Source organism: Euleptes europaea, chromosome 16, assembly GCF_029931775.1.
Source record: "Euleptes europaea isolate rEulEur1 chromosome 16, rEulEur1.hap1, whole genome shotgun sequence".
Classification (NCBI taxonomy): domain Eukaryota; kingdom Metazoa; phylum Chordata; class Lepidosauria; order Squamata; family Sphaerodactylidae; genus Euleptes; species Euleptes europaea.
Window position 1 is genome coordinate 28391056 of NC_079327.1, and position 16142 is coordinate 28407197.

Below are 16142 nucleotides of genomic sequence, written 5' to 3' on the forward strand. Positions count from 1 at the left end.
CCCACTGGATCCAACTCCAAGTGTGGATGCAATTACAAACTTAATATTCACTATAGGCAATTTGTCAAGAGGACACAAGCAAACTATTTACTGTCAGGGAAGCCACCCATAAACACATTTCTGGCATGCACAAAAAATAATGCATTGCTGGTTTTAAAATAAAATGATTAAAAACCTCAATTTAAACCTGTAGTCAATGAATAAATATGTTAACCCATATTCAAGTTTTACAGCCTGTCTGTGGTCATTTTTACAACAATTCTAGTTTAATGTTCATAATTATTGTCAGAAGTATGAAACATTTTATATTTTCCTGTATTTTTTTGAAAAGTGGGGTCAAATTGAGGACTTGGGGAATTCTGGTAGGGATTTTTCCGTGGTAATATATAGTGGCTTATTATGCTAACTTACCCTACTATGTAATTTATGGTGAAGGACTGGCATTTGTTTCAGTTAATTGGCCTCTATAAAGGTATCATCTTTCCATTCTGGGTTGTAAAATGCGGATTTCATCTAAAAGTGACACCAAGCATTTACTTAGAAGGATTGTGGTTGTTTTTTTAAAAAGTTAATTAGCATAAAATAAACTTTTACAGAACACATAATATGATTTCTGAAAGAAGTTAAAGTTTTTAGAAGCAATGATCAGGATCCAAAGAACTACTCTAAACTAGCCCACACCAGCCCAGGTGACTTTTTTTTAAAAAAAAACTTGACTAGCAGACATCACAAATCCTCCTTATTTTCAAAGCCAATATGCAATGTGGCATTTGCTTTGGGGTGGGTACATAGATGAGGAACCAAACCAGAAGTCCCACTGGGGCTGTGGAACTAGTTCCATAGTTCTTTGGGTCCTGGTTAGATTATTTAAAAACAGTATTCTTATGTTTATGCTGGCCAGTGGCCGTAACAATAACTGGTAAATGTTAAATGGTAGTATTCTTATGTATATTTTAACATACATTAATATACATGTACAGCTGCTGTCAGAGCACTGTATGTAAATATTGTCACGTTATTGATACAAATCAGTCTTACCGGGTAGCAAGCTTATGGCAAATGACGCCCGTGTCTGTTATGACTTCACTCAGCCTTAACTCTAGATGGACCTTTCCCTGAAATACAAAATGGTAAGCCGCTATAAGAAAATTACATATAATATAGTCAGTCACAACATTCTGGAAGCAATAATCCCCAATGTATGGCATGTGTTTACTCAGGCCCACTTTCTTCTTCCACAAAGCAAAGAGCCAAGCCTAGCTTTCTCCACCTCAGAGGAGCCAAAGGTGCTTCAGAAAAGAACTGGAGGCATCACCTTGTCTCTTCAGCTGCCTCTATCCTAAGATGATATCTGGCTTGAAACTTCCCAACATTTTGTGATTGGCCCCATGGCAGCCATTTTGTGGTGGCGCCCACTAACCATTCTCAAAATTCCAGAAGTGTGCACAGGTTCAACAAGGTTGGGTACCTCAGCCTTAAAACACGTTGTCAATAACAACTGCAATAATACAGGCCAAACATGACCTTTGATGTCCAAACTGATTATAGCCAAAACTAGTGAAGGAGTCTGTGAAAAAATCAAGACATCCCATTGGAGAATACCTAGATAATAATTCTCTCCTTTGAATGAATGAATGAACAAATAATAAATAAATAAAAGCTGCATGTCTGGGGACCAATTACCAGAGGTTTCTGTAATCTAGTAGTTTTAATTAAGTGTTGATTACTGGAAGTGAGGATCTAAGGATAGAGACTATGTTGTCACTTCTTTTAAAATAGCCACTCAAGCAGGAACATGCTGCCTGCTTATCTGGCATTATACTTGGCTTACTGTATTAGTACAGATTTCACAACTTTGCACCTCTGAATCAGAATTTTTGAACCAGCTTCCTGCCTGATGAACCAGAAGTTTGATATTATGCGAGAGCAATACTAAGCAGGTCTGCCCAGAAGAAATTTTATTCAATGGGTCTTACTCCTGGGAAAGAGGATTGCAGTCTGTTTGTAAATGCTCCAATGAAATGCTACTTGAGACCTGACCACATAGAAATAAGTAACACATCAGAAAGAAGTGGTAAATTATAGCCCTAGAAATAACCATTATTAATAAAATTGACAATGAACGATATACAAAAGTGGAGAATTGGCTTTATTCAGAATTATTCAGATGGTAATTACTTTTTTCAGAAAAGGTTGTAAAGATAAAGGAAGTAGTTTAACATATTGTCTCTACATGTAAAAAAAATCTAAGTAAACCGAGGATGGAGGATTTCTCCTCAGAAAAGGCTGTATCTTGCAACTGCTATTGTGGCAGATGAATGTATTCAGGAAACTTGAACCAGTGTGTCAGAGTCCTGCTTTAGAAGATTTAAATGTACCCCCAAACACAATTTTCCAAATGAGACAACTTCAAAAAAAAAAAAAAAAGAATGCATAGATTTTCTAAGCCAAGAACAAAACAGAGAGAGATAGACAGAAAGAGATTAATATGGGCTGAAATAATCCAGTTAGTTATTTGGATCATGGTAGGAGTTACAACAGAATTAATGGTGGCAGAGTGGAACAGGCAATGACAACCACCACCTCATAGGCCTGTAAACAAGGTCAATAGCTTGTTCTGTCTGACTCAGCTTGAGTTTTCCTTCAGCATTGCTCTTGCTGTGTCCTCATTGGTTTCTTCTTATTGGAAGAGAGGAGGTCACCTGGTTTTCTCCAATTTTGGAAAATTTTAAAATAAAATAACTCCCACAGCTTTTACATGGAGCAGCATTTTGGGACAATGGAAATCTCCAACCCTTAGAAATTGTCCAAAACAAATTTGGCCACCTGCTGTTAGTTGCTCTGCCTTCAGCTTCTTCAGCTATGGTCAAATTATGTCTACCCTCAATAATGGCCATGGTTGAAAAAGCAGCCATTAACTACTGGCGGAAGTTATCTTTTGTACACATGGAGAGAGGAAGTCAAACTCATGGTGTGGTTTTGTATTGAGATTAGTGGTGACCCTTGGATTCTCAGAAAAGTACTTGTGGAGCCTTGGTTTTCAAGCAGCCAAACATTTAGTAAAACAAAGGCTGGTAGACCAGTGCTTAAACTGATGCTGGATTACTAGATACTGTGAGAAAAACCTTACTTTGAAGGCAGTTGCTTCTTTCCCCTGACTCCTCCAGTGTACTGTGTTATATAATGAATTATGGTCATAGAAAGGCTGTCAACGGTGCTCTTTGGCCAATCACAGAAGGTGTTTTTTGCCTGGATTATTTTCAAAATTTTCTCTGCTTGGCCAGAGAGCATAAAAGCAGCTCTGATTCCCAGAGCTGGCCATTCCACATAGAGGTTTGAGAGGGATCCCTGAAGGACCCCCCTGCTCACATCCCTCAATTGTGAGAACTGAACATTTATTCCTACTCTCTGCTTCCTAATTTTCAGCCAGCTTGTCCTATTATGCCATGACTATGAAGTTTGCTAAGCAGTCTTTGGTGGGGGACTTTGTCAAAAGCCTTTTGGAAATCCAAATGCACAATGTCCACAGGCTCATTCCTGTCCACATGCTTATTGACACTTTCAAAACACTCACAATCTTTTTTGCATCTCTATTTTTTGCTTGCATTTCCTTTGTGCAAGTTTGTGTTTGCTTTTGTTTGCCCCATTTGGGCAAGCCTCCCAGTTTCTGAAGGAAGCCTTTTTTTTCTAATAGCTTCCTTCACCTTACCTGTTTGCCATGGCAGTGACCTCTTGGACTTTATACTACCTTTCCTGACCTGCAGCATACAATCTAGCTGAGCCTCTAGTATTGAGGATTTGAGTAACCCCCAAGCCTTTTCCAGAGATTTAATCCTCCTAACTGTTCCTTTTAACTTCCTTTTTACCAAGTTCCTCATTTTTTAGAAGTTTCCCTCTTTTAAAGTAAAATGTAGTTGTGTGAGATTTCCCAGGCGCTTTCCCACATACATATAAATTAAAGTTAATGCCGTTGTGGTTACTGTTGTCAATTGGCTCAACCACATCCACATCCCGCATTAAATCACATGCAGCACCACTGAGTATTAAATCCAGGATTGCTTCTCCTCTGGTTGGGTCCATGACCAACTGTTCAACGGCACAGTTACTGAGGATGACTAGAAATTGTATTGCTTTGACTTGACTGGGGCATGTATTTATCCAGTCAATATGAGGGTAGTTAGTTTCCCATTATGGCTACTTCATCACCTTTGGATGCTTCCCTGATTTCATTCTTCATCTCTAGATCACCCTGAGCCTTTTGGTCAGGGGGCCGATAGAAGGTCCCCAGTACTAAATTACCTTTGGGGGCCGGATGGCCCAGGCTAGCCTGATCTCTCAGATCTCAGAAGCTAAGCAGGGTCAGCCCTGGTTAGTATTTGGATGGGAGACCACCAAGGAAGACCAGGGTTGCTGTGCAGAGGAAGGCACTGGCAAACCACCTCTGTTAGTCTCTTGCCATGAAAACCCCAAAAGGGGTCGCCATAAGTCGGCTGCGACTTAACGGCACTTTACACACACATATTGCCACTCACAAGGATTCTGTGGATGAGTTTGCCCTTTTTATGGTTTCTAGTTTATTAGACCCTATGCCATCCTTGATTACATAGCAACACCCCACCCCCATACTCCCTTCCCTGTCATTTCTATAGAGTTTTATCCAGGGATGACCGTATCCCACTGTTTTTCTCCCTTTCACCAGATTTCTGTAATGCTCACTATGTCTATGTTTTCCCTTAAAATTGTGCACTCTAACTCCCCTATTTCTGCTTGGAGGCTTCTAGCATTAGCATACGAACACCTCCACCCTGTCTCTCTCTTTCAATTTCCCTTGGGCATCCTTAATTGGCTATCCCGCTTTACTTTCTCATCCTCTTTCATATCTACCCCACCCACAATCAGAAGCATTTTTCCCTTTGTCCATTTGCAATGAGTCTGCCCAAACCAGATGCTTCCCAGCTCCTGTTGGCTTTCCTCCCAGGTTCAGTTTAAAAGCTGCTCTGCCACCTTGTTACGCACCAGCAGTCTGGTTCCATCCTGGTTCAAGTGGAGCCCATCTCTTTTGTACAGGCCCAGCTCGTCCCAAAATATCGCCCAGTTCCTAACAAATCTAAAGCCCTCATCCCTACACCACTGTCTCATCTGCACATTGGAGAAGTCCTGAGCATGGCCAGAAAAGCAATCTCTGCATGGATGTCAACCCCAAAACTATAAAACCTCTGCATGGATGTCAACCCCAAAACTATAAAACATTCCAACATCATCTCCCTTATCTTAGGAACTCAGTACAAGGTACGCACTGTCCAAGTTGGATAGGTCTCTGACAGGAATATGTGAAAGGAGAAAATACTGTGTACCGTATATACTCGGGTATAAGCCGACCCGAGTATAAGCGGACCCCCCAAATTAGAGGCCAGAAAAGGGAATTTCTTATTGACCCGCGTATAAGCTGAGGGGCAATAAGAAATTTCCTTTACCCGCAATGCTGCGCTCTAAAATGGCGGCCGCCATTTTAGAGCGCAGGGCCCCTGCCCCAGGTCGCCCTCCCGCCGCCTCCCAGGCCTTCCCAACCCACTCCGACCCCAGTGCCATCCAAGGGGGAGAGGGGGAAAAGCCCCTGAACCCACTACTTACCTGGAGAGGCGGCGAAGCTGCGGCGGTGCGTCCTTCCTGGGCCGGCAGGAGGCCCCTCCAGGCCGCTGCTGGCCGGAGGAAGGCGCCCAGGCGCGTGGGCGGTAGTGGCGCGACGGGCAGGGGCCTCCCATGGCCCCTCCCGGCGGGGAAAATGCGGCGGGGGCCGGGGAGGGCCGGGGCAGCCTTCCTGCGACTGCAGAGAGGCTGCCCAGGGCCCCTCCCGGCGGGGGAAAATGGCGGCGGGGGCCGGGGGGCCAGGGCAGCTTCCCTGCGACTGCAGAGAGGCTGACCAGGGCCCCTCCCAGCGGGGGGAAATGGCGGCGGGGGCCGGGGGGGCCAGGGCAGTCTCTCTGCGGCTGCAGAGAGGCTGCCCAAGACCCCTCCCGGCGGGAGAAAATGGCAGTGGCTCGGCGGCGGCGGTAAGTTCCCCCCTCCCTCCTCCCTCCCTCCTTCCCCCTTCTACCGTATTGACCCGTGTATAAGCCGAGGCCGGCTTTTTCAGCCCTTTTTTTGGGCTGAAAAACTCGGCTTATACACGAGTATATACGGTAAGACATTTCTTCTCCTCTTCCCAGTATACCATTTCAATAATGATGAAGTATCAAATACTTGGTATGAAGAAGCTGAGCGAGAACAGGACCAGCCAGACTGATATGGTTCTCCACAATAATATCATAATCATTTCTCTAATAGACCAACATGAAGACTCTAATGACCAACATGAAGCTCAAGAAGGTTTCCATGGGGATTACATCATCACTTAGAATGGAATGAAGGGAACAGTTGGGAAGTCCTCTCCCTCCCTTGCCAGTGTCACTGGTGGTTCTGGAATGTCCAGCCTCTGCTGAGTACAAGCATTGCATCACTTTGAATACAAAGGGTGAGAATGGCCACACAGTTGGTCTCACTTAGATGATTAAGAAGACATTCTTAATGGGAGCATCCTCCCTTGAAGATACAAGGCTTTTAAGAGCAAATTTACCATAATATTGGTTAGAACCTCAATGCTTCATTCTGCGCTGGCAAGTCCATAGGGAGTGGACAGTTGCAAAAAGCAGTAATAATTGTTAACTTTAGAGCTCAGCATTTATACAGTGCTTTTGCAGTGTTCATGAAACTTAACATACATTGTCTTAGCCAGCGTGGTGTAGTGGTTAAGAGCGGTGGTTTGGAGTGGTGGAGTCTGATCTGGAGACTGGGTTCGATTCCCCACTCCTCCACATGAGCGGCGGAGGCTAATCTGGTGAACTAGATTGGTTTCCCCACACCTACACACGAAGCCAGCTGGGTGACCTTGAGCAAGTCACAGCTCTGTTAGAACTCTCTCAGCTCCACCTACTGTACCTCACTGGGTGCCTGTTGTGAGGAGGGGAAGTGAAGGTGATTGTAAGCCGGTTTTGATTCTCCCTTAAGTGGTAGAGAAAGTTGGCATATAAAAACCAACTCTTCTTCTTTTTAGTAACATGGCCTGCTTAACAGGGCTATGGACTGGATCACATCTTTTATTATAAGAGGAGGGTCTATGGCTGAGGAATGTCTTAGGTCACCTAGGGAGCATGTGGATAAGATAAGATCTGAACCATGGTCTTCCTATCTCACAGCAACTGATGAAAGTCAAACAACTTTTCCTTTAAGTGCTATGCATTTACAGGGGGAAAAATTCTACCAGTTCCTTAAGCCTTTAAAAATATAATCAGGCAGCTAAGCAGTAAGAATATGCTGGAAAACAATCAAAGGGTCACAGCATTACAAGAGACTGTAATTCAGAGGCCTCCAACCTTTTTGAGCCTGTAGGCACATTTGGAATTCTGACATGGCGTGGTGGGCGCAGCGACAAAATGACTGCCACAAAATGGCTGCCACAGGAGGCGGAGCCAGCCACAAAATAATCGCCACAGCTTAACTTCAGTAACACTGTGCTGATCTTTGTGTTGTGGTGGCAGCTGCTGCCAAAGCAACATTTTACCAAAAATGCACAGCCAATCAGAAGCCTTGCTGGGCAAAAGCCCTACCTAGTCCCATCCACTTCCTAAAAACACATGGCAGGCGCAAGAAAAGATGTCAGCAGGCCCCATGGTGCCCAAAAGCACTACAATGGGAACCCCTGCTGCTGTAATTATTCCCAAAATGCTTTGTTACTTCCAGTTGCAGAACTCAGGTGTGGGATTATTTAAAGCAGGCTTCGATGCATCCTGCATCAAATGCTGCTCTGTTGTAAACATCATGCTTCTGCCCCTGTCAATTATGCCCTTGGGGAAACCACAAAGGACTCATTAAACAATTTTCTCATGAATGCTTGCTGCAGAGTATTGTGGCATAGTATTGAAGAACCCTTCTCTAAAAGCATCTCAGAAAGAACGAGCAGGCTGTTCTGCATACGTATTCTATAACCAGATTGTCCAAAAAATGTTTACATTTATAAATGAAAAAAATCTTTTTAGATATATGGGCTCTGTTTCTAGTACATGCAGAACTAAATTAACCAATCAACAGCTAAGCCAAAATTATTTAAATGGTTATAATGGAGGATAAGGTGGAACCTTGTGGAACCCCACAGGATAGAGTCCAAAGAGCATTCAGTCCCTCAGCACCACACTGAAACGTATCTTTGAAATCTCTGTAGTCTGGAGATCCGTTGTAATTCCAGGAGATCTCCAGGGCAGCCCCACATGGAGGTTGGCAACCCTAGCCGAACAGTGCTTCTCAGTCCCAACCCCAAAAGGCAGTTCAGAAAGATATCATGATCGGTGGTTAGGGTTGCCAGGTCCCTCTTCACCACTGGCAAGAGGTTTTTGGGGCGGAGCCTGAGGAGGGCGGGGTTTGGGGAGGGGAGAGACTTCAATGCCATAGAGTCCAATTGCCAAAGCGGCCATTTTCTCCAGGTGAACTGATCTCTATCGGCTGGAAATCAGTTGTAATAGCAGGAGATAACCAGCTGCTACCTGGCAGCTGGCAACCCTATCGGTGGTATCAAAAGTAGCTGAAAGCTTCCGGACAAAACAGGATCTCACTCGAGAGGATTAACAGGGCTGCACTCCCCCATCCATCTCCCGGCACATGTCATCCACCAGAGCCACCAAGGCCATTTCAGTCCCATAACCAGGCATAACCAGCCCAGATAGACAGGATACATAAAACGGCATTAGTGTTTGAAAAAAAAAGAAAAGAAACTTTCCTACTTGGCTCTGGGGAGGGCCAAAGAAGAGGAGAGCAAGTTGGTGGTAACAATCTTTAAGAAAGTGACAATCTTTAAGAAAATTATAATGAGGTTCAGTGCTATGTTTTAGTATCTGGCAGCCTTTCCTAAACAGTCACACTCTTCTAAGCCCCCTGATTTCAATGGACTTAGAAAGGTGTAACTGTTTATTATTGCACTGTCTCTTTTCCACAACATACTTATGTGAAATCGTTCATAGCTGAATAAGCATACATCTTAGAGTTGACTGTAAGTTTTCCCCTTTATCGGAAACAGAACAAAAGATGTGAAAAACGTTATTAGTTAGATAAAGCAGTCACACCCTTTTATTTCCTGGGTGGTGGAGCAGAAGCTAAACTGGAAATAGCTTTTTTTCACTTTCACATGGTCTGTGGTTACAATAATTCAGCACCGAGTCTTTCTGAATCTTGCAAATGATTAACTAGGTTCAAATAAGCTCTCTGCTAGATACATGCAAATAAGTTGAACAAACATCATTAAAGCAACTGCTGGACAACAGCCACACAGTGTTACTTTTAACCATTTATAGCATCCAAAAAATGCTCATTCTAAAAAGAACCTGGAAATGTCTCACTAAAATACACAAATGGGAGTACACATCACGCACACCAGAGATGTAAAACATAATCCAAGTAACTTAATGAGAACACAGGCAAATTTCCAAGACACTACAAGAGGGTCAAATAATTAACCTCAACAAAATAAAGCAAGAGACCCACCGGCAGCTCCAGTGCCTTTTTGTCCCACTCTTCCTCAAACAAGGTCAAAGTAGCATAGATGGCTTTCCCCTCCTCCATTTTATAACAACTGTGCAAGTAAGGTTGCCAACCTCCAGGTGGTGGCTGGAGATCTACAGCTATTACAACTGATCTCCAGCCAGCATTTGGTCCAAAGTTGTCCCTTTCCCATCCGCCTGCCCTATGTGTCGCCTCTCTGGATCTTGCTGGGGCATATTTGTCACTTCAGTTTTGAGCCTTGCCAAGGAAGACCTTGTTTTGAACATTTCTTATGGACATTCCACTGCAGCATTGCATAAGGTAGGATTGGAGGGCTTTGTGGCAGAAAAAGAACAAGTGAAACTGGGTATTTAACCCTTGTCCAACCAGCATTTTTTCCTGAAAGTCCCACCCCCACCTCCACTATTTCTTTCCAACAACAATCTAGACCAGGGGTGTCAAACTCCTTTCTGAGGAGGGCTGGATCGAACATTAATGTCTCCTGGTTGGGCCGAAGATGGGTGGCCTCCGTGTGTGTGTGGGGCGGGGAGTCCCCGTTGGGAAGCTTCCCCTCCTCACGGAGGACAGGTCTACCCAATGGTTTAGAAACCAATGGGTAGACCTGGCCTCCATGGGAGTCTCAGTCAAGAGGCCAGGTCTATTGCCATGCAAACCAATGGGTAGACCTGGCCTCTGGATGGAGATGGGTTCCCCCCCCCCACGGAGGCCAGGTCTACCCATTGGTTTCTATGGGCATAGAAACCAATCAGTAGACCTGGCCTTCGTGCGGGGGGGGGGAGGGGGAGAGAGAGAGAGAGAGAGAGAGAGAGAGAGAGAGAGTCCCCGTTGGGAGGCCAGGTCTACTGCCATGAAAGCGGTGACCTGGCTGCACCCAGGAGAGTGGGTGGTGGTGGGGAAGGCAATTCTGGCCCCGGTGGGAGAGTGGGGAAGGGGGGTGCCGGGGAGCGCCCGGAAGAGTGGGGTGGCGGTGGTGGGAAGGTGATCCTGGCCCCCGCCAGGGCCAAGATCACTCGGGAGAGTGGGGGGAGGTTGACAGGGAAGGCGATCCTGGCCCCGACGTAGAGTGGTATGGTGGTGGTGGCGGGGAAGGCGATCCTGGCCCCCGCCCAGGCCAGGATCGCTTGGGAGTACTGGCCTAGATAAGCCAGTGGTCTGGAAATGTACAAGAGAGCGAAGCCTCTGAGTGAGTGAGCTGGGGTTAGGCCCTCCCAGTGAAAGACTCCTCTAGCTGCTTTGCGGGTTCATCTGCCACCAGGAAGATCCAAGGGTTGCTGGAGTGAACTCAGGTATTCAGCTGACTTCGGGCGAACTCAGTGGGCCTCGGGTGATCTCAGGCGCCCTCAGATTACCTTGGTGGACTTCGGCATGCTGGGATGGCCGGGAGTCCTCAGGGTGAACCCTGTGGACTTTGGACTCTCCAGAACTGTGGCTCCCACGTTGGAACCTTATGTTGGCTGCTTACACCATCTATTATACCACCTCCTAAGACTTATAAAATCATCACACTGCTGAGTTTAATGGGCTGTTAGAGCCCCAAAGATCCTGTGCACAATCAGGCTTGCTTTCCATTGCTATTGTGAGTTTGCCTCTTCTGGCCTTTTACAAACTGGGCCTATACAATTTACTATCTGGCCAGGTAATTTAACATCTGTTGTGGCTATAGATCTCTGGGGACCACCTTCTGGGTGGTCAGTTTGTATCCTTGGGAACAACCGCTTAGAGGTATTATTGATGAGTTGGTAGGGGGTGTTCTTGGGGAGGGTGGGGAGTAATTAAGGATTATTGTGATTGTATTTGATAGTATTGTTATTATGTTGTATTGTATTGGGGATTTAGATAGTGTGCCACAATGTGTTGCTGAGTCCGGCCAAGGTGAGTCTGTAATAAAATTGATTAAAACTAGTACCCACAGCCAGTGTACCTCACCCTTTGTGGATGGACAGTGGGTTCAGTGTGCCACAGCCTCCCGCTCCCATGGCACTCACAGGCTGCCCTCCTTTCCTTTCAGACAGAAAACTTCCCCTGGTCAGTACTAAAAAGCCCACAACTCTATTAAGGAAATATTTCAGCAAACTTTACATATAATAGATAAGCACAGTTCACCATGTTGTACATATTCGCCTTTCAGAAAGCATTTATCATGGATCTCCAAACGCATCTTTAGGATGTTGGGCTTTACAAAGCAAAAATAGAGGAAATGATTTGCAATAACCATTGCAAATATAGCACAGAATTTAAAATTAACGTTTAGCTCCCATGCCTTAATTAACTGGAATGTTCCACAAGCATTTGCTACAAGATATATTAACTTGAGTTATAAATAACTGGCATCCTCTTAGAAAGTTGACAAACAACTCCCATAGACTCAGTGTGTATTAACTGTACAAGGAATATCAACAATGCATTAGGGCCATATAAATATTGGCTCACTTCACATGATAAAAGGGAAATCTTTGTTTCCCACAGGAAGCAAACCATAACACTGCCTAAACTTCTACTGATAAAGTTATCTAAAGCTAACATTCGGTATATTGATCCCCATTAATTATCCCATAAAAACACTTGAACAACTTCTTAGAGTAAATGATTTGGATGGTTAATCCATGGTTTATCATCATACAATGTAATCAAATACACCTGGTACTTTATTGGGCAAAATAAGCAATAGCTCCAGAGAATAACATTTCAACAGTGGGTGAACATCAAAAGAAAGAGAAATGGAAAGAAGAGATCAACAAAGAAGAGATTTTAAAAGAAGAGATTTTAAAAGAAGATTTTAAAATTGTGTGTGTGTGTGTGTGTTAAGTTCCGTCAAGTCGCTTCTGACTCATGGCAACCCTATGAATGAAAGTCCTCCAAAATGTCCTATCTTTGACAGCCTTGCTCAGATCTTGCAAATTGAAGGCTGTGGCTTCCTTTATTGAGTCAATCCATTTCTTGTTGGGTCTTCCTCTTCTCCTGCTGCCCTCAACTTTTCCAGCATGACTGTCTTTGCCAGTGACTCTTGTCATCTCATGACGTGACCAAAATACGATAGCCTCAGTTTAGTCATTTTAGCTTCTAGGGTCAGTTCAGGCTTGATTTGATCTATAGCCCACTGATTTGTTTTTTTGGCAGTCCACAGAATCCGTAACACTCTCCTTCAACACCACATTTCAAAGGAATCTATTTTCTTCCTATCAGCTTTCTTCACTGTCCAGCTTCACTGTCCAGCCAAAGAATCATTCTATGCAGTAGGTAGACTTGTGGGCCAGCTCCCCAAGAGCCCTCCAGTACAGCTAGTGCCTCAAAGCTTGTGATGGTCACGTTTTTAAATGACATTTGAATAGAGGTAGCATGATCTAAAATTTACCAGAATGGTTTCTCCCCCAGCCTCCACCTGAACCCAAGTGGCTTCTCAATGCAGTTATTTCAGATGAGGCATGAGGTTAACTTTTACTTACTTCCTTGGATCTATTATTAACTTCCTTGGATGAAATAAGGTTGTTCAGTGAAGACACTTGAAAATATATCCAAGTATAACACACATTTGCTTGGCTCATTCAGTTATAACGTTTCAATTGTCAGTTCATGAGTGCAGACAACAGTGATAGGCCAAGCTTTTATTCTTGAGGTGAATCTTTGGCCTCTCCTCAGCTTTAGGAATCTCGCAGAATAAGTGTGAGCTCCTTCTGGAAATTCCAATTCTTTAGCCAGATTTCCCCTGAAATTAGGCTCTGAGACAACTACAGTCACTGCCAGAAGCATTTACTATACTAGCCTGCTTTCTTCACAAGCCAGGCTCTGAGATCAATAAAGTCTCCTGAGATTGGATCCCTCCAATCTCACCCCCTGAGGATACAAATCCCATCTCCAGAAGCATTCACTATATTAACCTTTCACTAAAAGCCTGTTTCTGAGACCTATGAACTCTCTTATGAGAGGATTATTCCAGTTTTACTCCCTGGAAGTAAAAATCCTATCTGACTCAAAACTGATGAATGTTCTCCTCCATGCCCACCTGGCTCCTCCAGCATTCCATGGGTCCTGATCGGCTGCTAACTGGTCTGTATACACACCAAAACAGGTACACAGGAGACTGGTGACCAACAGGAAGAGCAGGACCTTTGCCCATCCTTCATATCCAAAATGAGATTAGCTGACACTGTCTAGTGTCCGATGTCCTCTTGAGCCATTATCTTGCTCTGCATATAGCTTTCCTAATAAAGTTATATGGTACAAGCCTTTTGAACAGTAAATAGTGTTGTTGTTTTCATTATTATTATTTCCATTAAACTCAAGTGATTAGTGAGTGGACTGCAAAATAGGATAACATTTGTGTCAAAGATCAGATAGAATTTCCTGTCTTCTGGTCTTAAGGAAAGCGACTTCCCACTTTTGCAATGACCCTCTGCCAATAAGAAAGGAGATTTACCAGGGAAACACCCCCTCTTACCAAGGGTGTGAAACTTAATTCTCAGAAAAGTTTTGGAGGAATAAATCTCCATAAACATTCAAATGCAAATATCTGTATTACCCCTACAAGAAGACACACTATTCAACATTTAAGCATAAACCAATATTATTCTGTCTCATAGTAAATGGTTCTTTGCTTGCTACAACAAATATTTAACAGTGAAATGGCAGATGAATAGCAAATGGCTGTTAAATCTAGGGAAAGGAAATATTTAACAAAGCCAAGGACCTACTTTTAAGCATGCCCTCTTTCCACCGGAAAGGAAATATTATGGTTTGTGCGGGAACCAGTGTCAAAATAAAACATACATCTTGCAATACAATCAGTCTTTATAAAATGAACTTCTTGGGATCACTGTATGCCCTACATCTATTATACTGAAACTGCTTAAAACATTCTCCATACATTGTGAAGGATCGCCTATACCTCCAATGTAATATTTTCAACTAGGAAAACGATGGGACCACACAGCTATTCTACACTGTAATTCTTCAGTTCTCTAGATAGCCTAAGATTTAGAAATGGAAAGATGATAAAAAGTAGCCTCACCTGTACTTCTGAATCCGCATCAACATGTTGCAGCTGGAACCAGGTGTCTCTGTTGTGGTACTTCTGCAGATCTTCCTTCCATATTGCTACTTTTCCTGGAAATACATAAAGTTCAAAATATCATGCAGGAAAAATAAGAGTATTTGCATGCCCATATTTCACGAGAGGAAACATTTTTATTTACTTCATTTACAACCCGCCTTTCTCGCTGGTGAATTCCAAAAATAAAAAAAAACCCCACACAATTTAATCAAACATCAAGGACCTCCAATGAACAAGGCTGTAGGACTCAACAGCAAAAACTAAAAGAAAAACAAACAAAAAACTGTCTAAGACATGACAATGTCATAATACAAAAGCAGGTTTCTGTTTTTGCCTTTCCTATTTTTGCCTTGGCATCTTTTAAAATCAGAATTTTTTTTTACAATGCATTCCTGAGGCAGGGAGCTGAATTGCCTTAGGAGGTAACGTGACCCCTACGCCAGCATCCGTGGCACTTGTGCCATGCAAATTGGCATGGATGCCGACGTAGTGCCACTTGCATTGGCTCCCCTGGACGGACACGGCAGCGCAGCCCTTGGACGCAAGCTCAGTCTCCCGCTGGCGCAAGTCCTTGCATTGGCTTCCCAGGAGGCATTTCAAGGGCGTTCTGGGGCGGTGTAGCTGCTGGTAGGCAGCTTCTTAACTCCTTTCAGCCCGGGGTGCCCCCTTAAACAACAGTGGTGTTTTGCCAGCTTTTTGCTGGCACAGCATGGCTGATCTCAATTGGGTTCCCCCCTCCTTTTCTAAATTTAACTTTTAAAAATAAGTCAGGTGAAGTCGAGTCTAGTGCGCACGTTTTCTTCAGATGCCCTTTTTTTATGAGAACGTAAGATTTAAGATAATTTCCCCTTTCCTTAATCTAACAAAGAACAGCTATAAGAAGGGAGGTTGAGGAATCTCCTATGGTAAGGGTCAGCCCAGACAATGAAACAAGTTGCTAAATTCTGTGCTGCAATATACAAGATCCATCAGACAAAGTGGGGGCTTGACAATCTAACCTAATGGGAAATGTTATATTAATCTGAGGTTTTTAGCTAATATTAATTTGTTTAATTTATTTAAGAATTATATATTCCATAGTTTTATATACTGTATCTTTTAATTCCATCTTGTAATTGTTATGAATATTTTAATGGCTTTGCTGTATTAACAAATCTGAATCTGGACTTTCAAAAGTTAACTGCAGCGGCCAAACCTCTCTGGAGCTGCCGTGAAGGCCACACTGTCCCCAGCCGCTACAGCTCTCAGGAACGGCTGTTACTCGCTAACCTTGATAGACCCTTGGTTAAACTGCAGCTTTAAGTTCTGTTCTGAATGTAACTACTTTTGGCATTCTATATTTTATAATTGTACAATTTACTTGTATTTTATGGTCACGTTTTTGCTTTTGATTTTATGCTTGTTATGATCATGTACAAATAGAACTCAACATAGACAGGCTAACATAGACAGGCTAACAAAATACAAGTACCAGAAATATAATTATGATCTGCAAGTCTAATACTCAACT

General features: G+C 43.5%; 1 protein-coding gene across 1 annotated transcript in view; it reads right to left on the reverse strand.

Moving 5' to 3' along the window:
- Positions 1–16142, reverse strand: part of RASA3 (RAS p21 protein activator 3) — a 164881-nt gene that overhangs the window by 63646 nt on the left and 85093 nt on the right. Inside the window, exons 4-5 of the mRNA XM_056861704.1 lie at positions 14591–14685; positions 1039–1115 (exon numbers count right to left, since the gene is read on the reverse strand). Coding sequence (XP_056717682.1) covers positions 1039–1115; positions 14591–14685 — 172 coding nt within the window. The remainder of the gene's footprint in view (positions 1–1038; positions 1116–14590; positions 14686–16142) is intronic.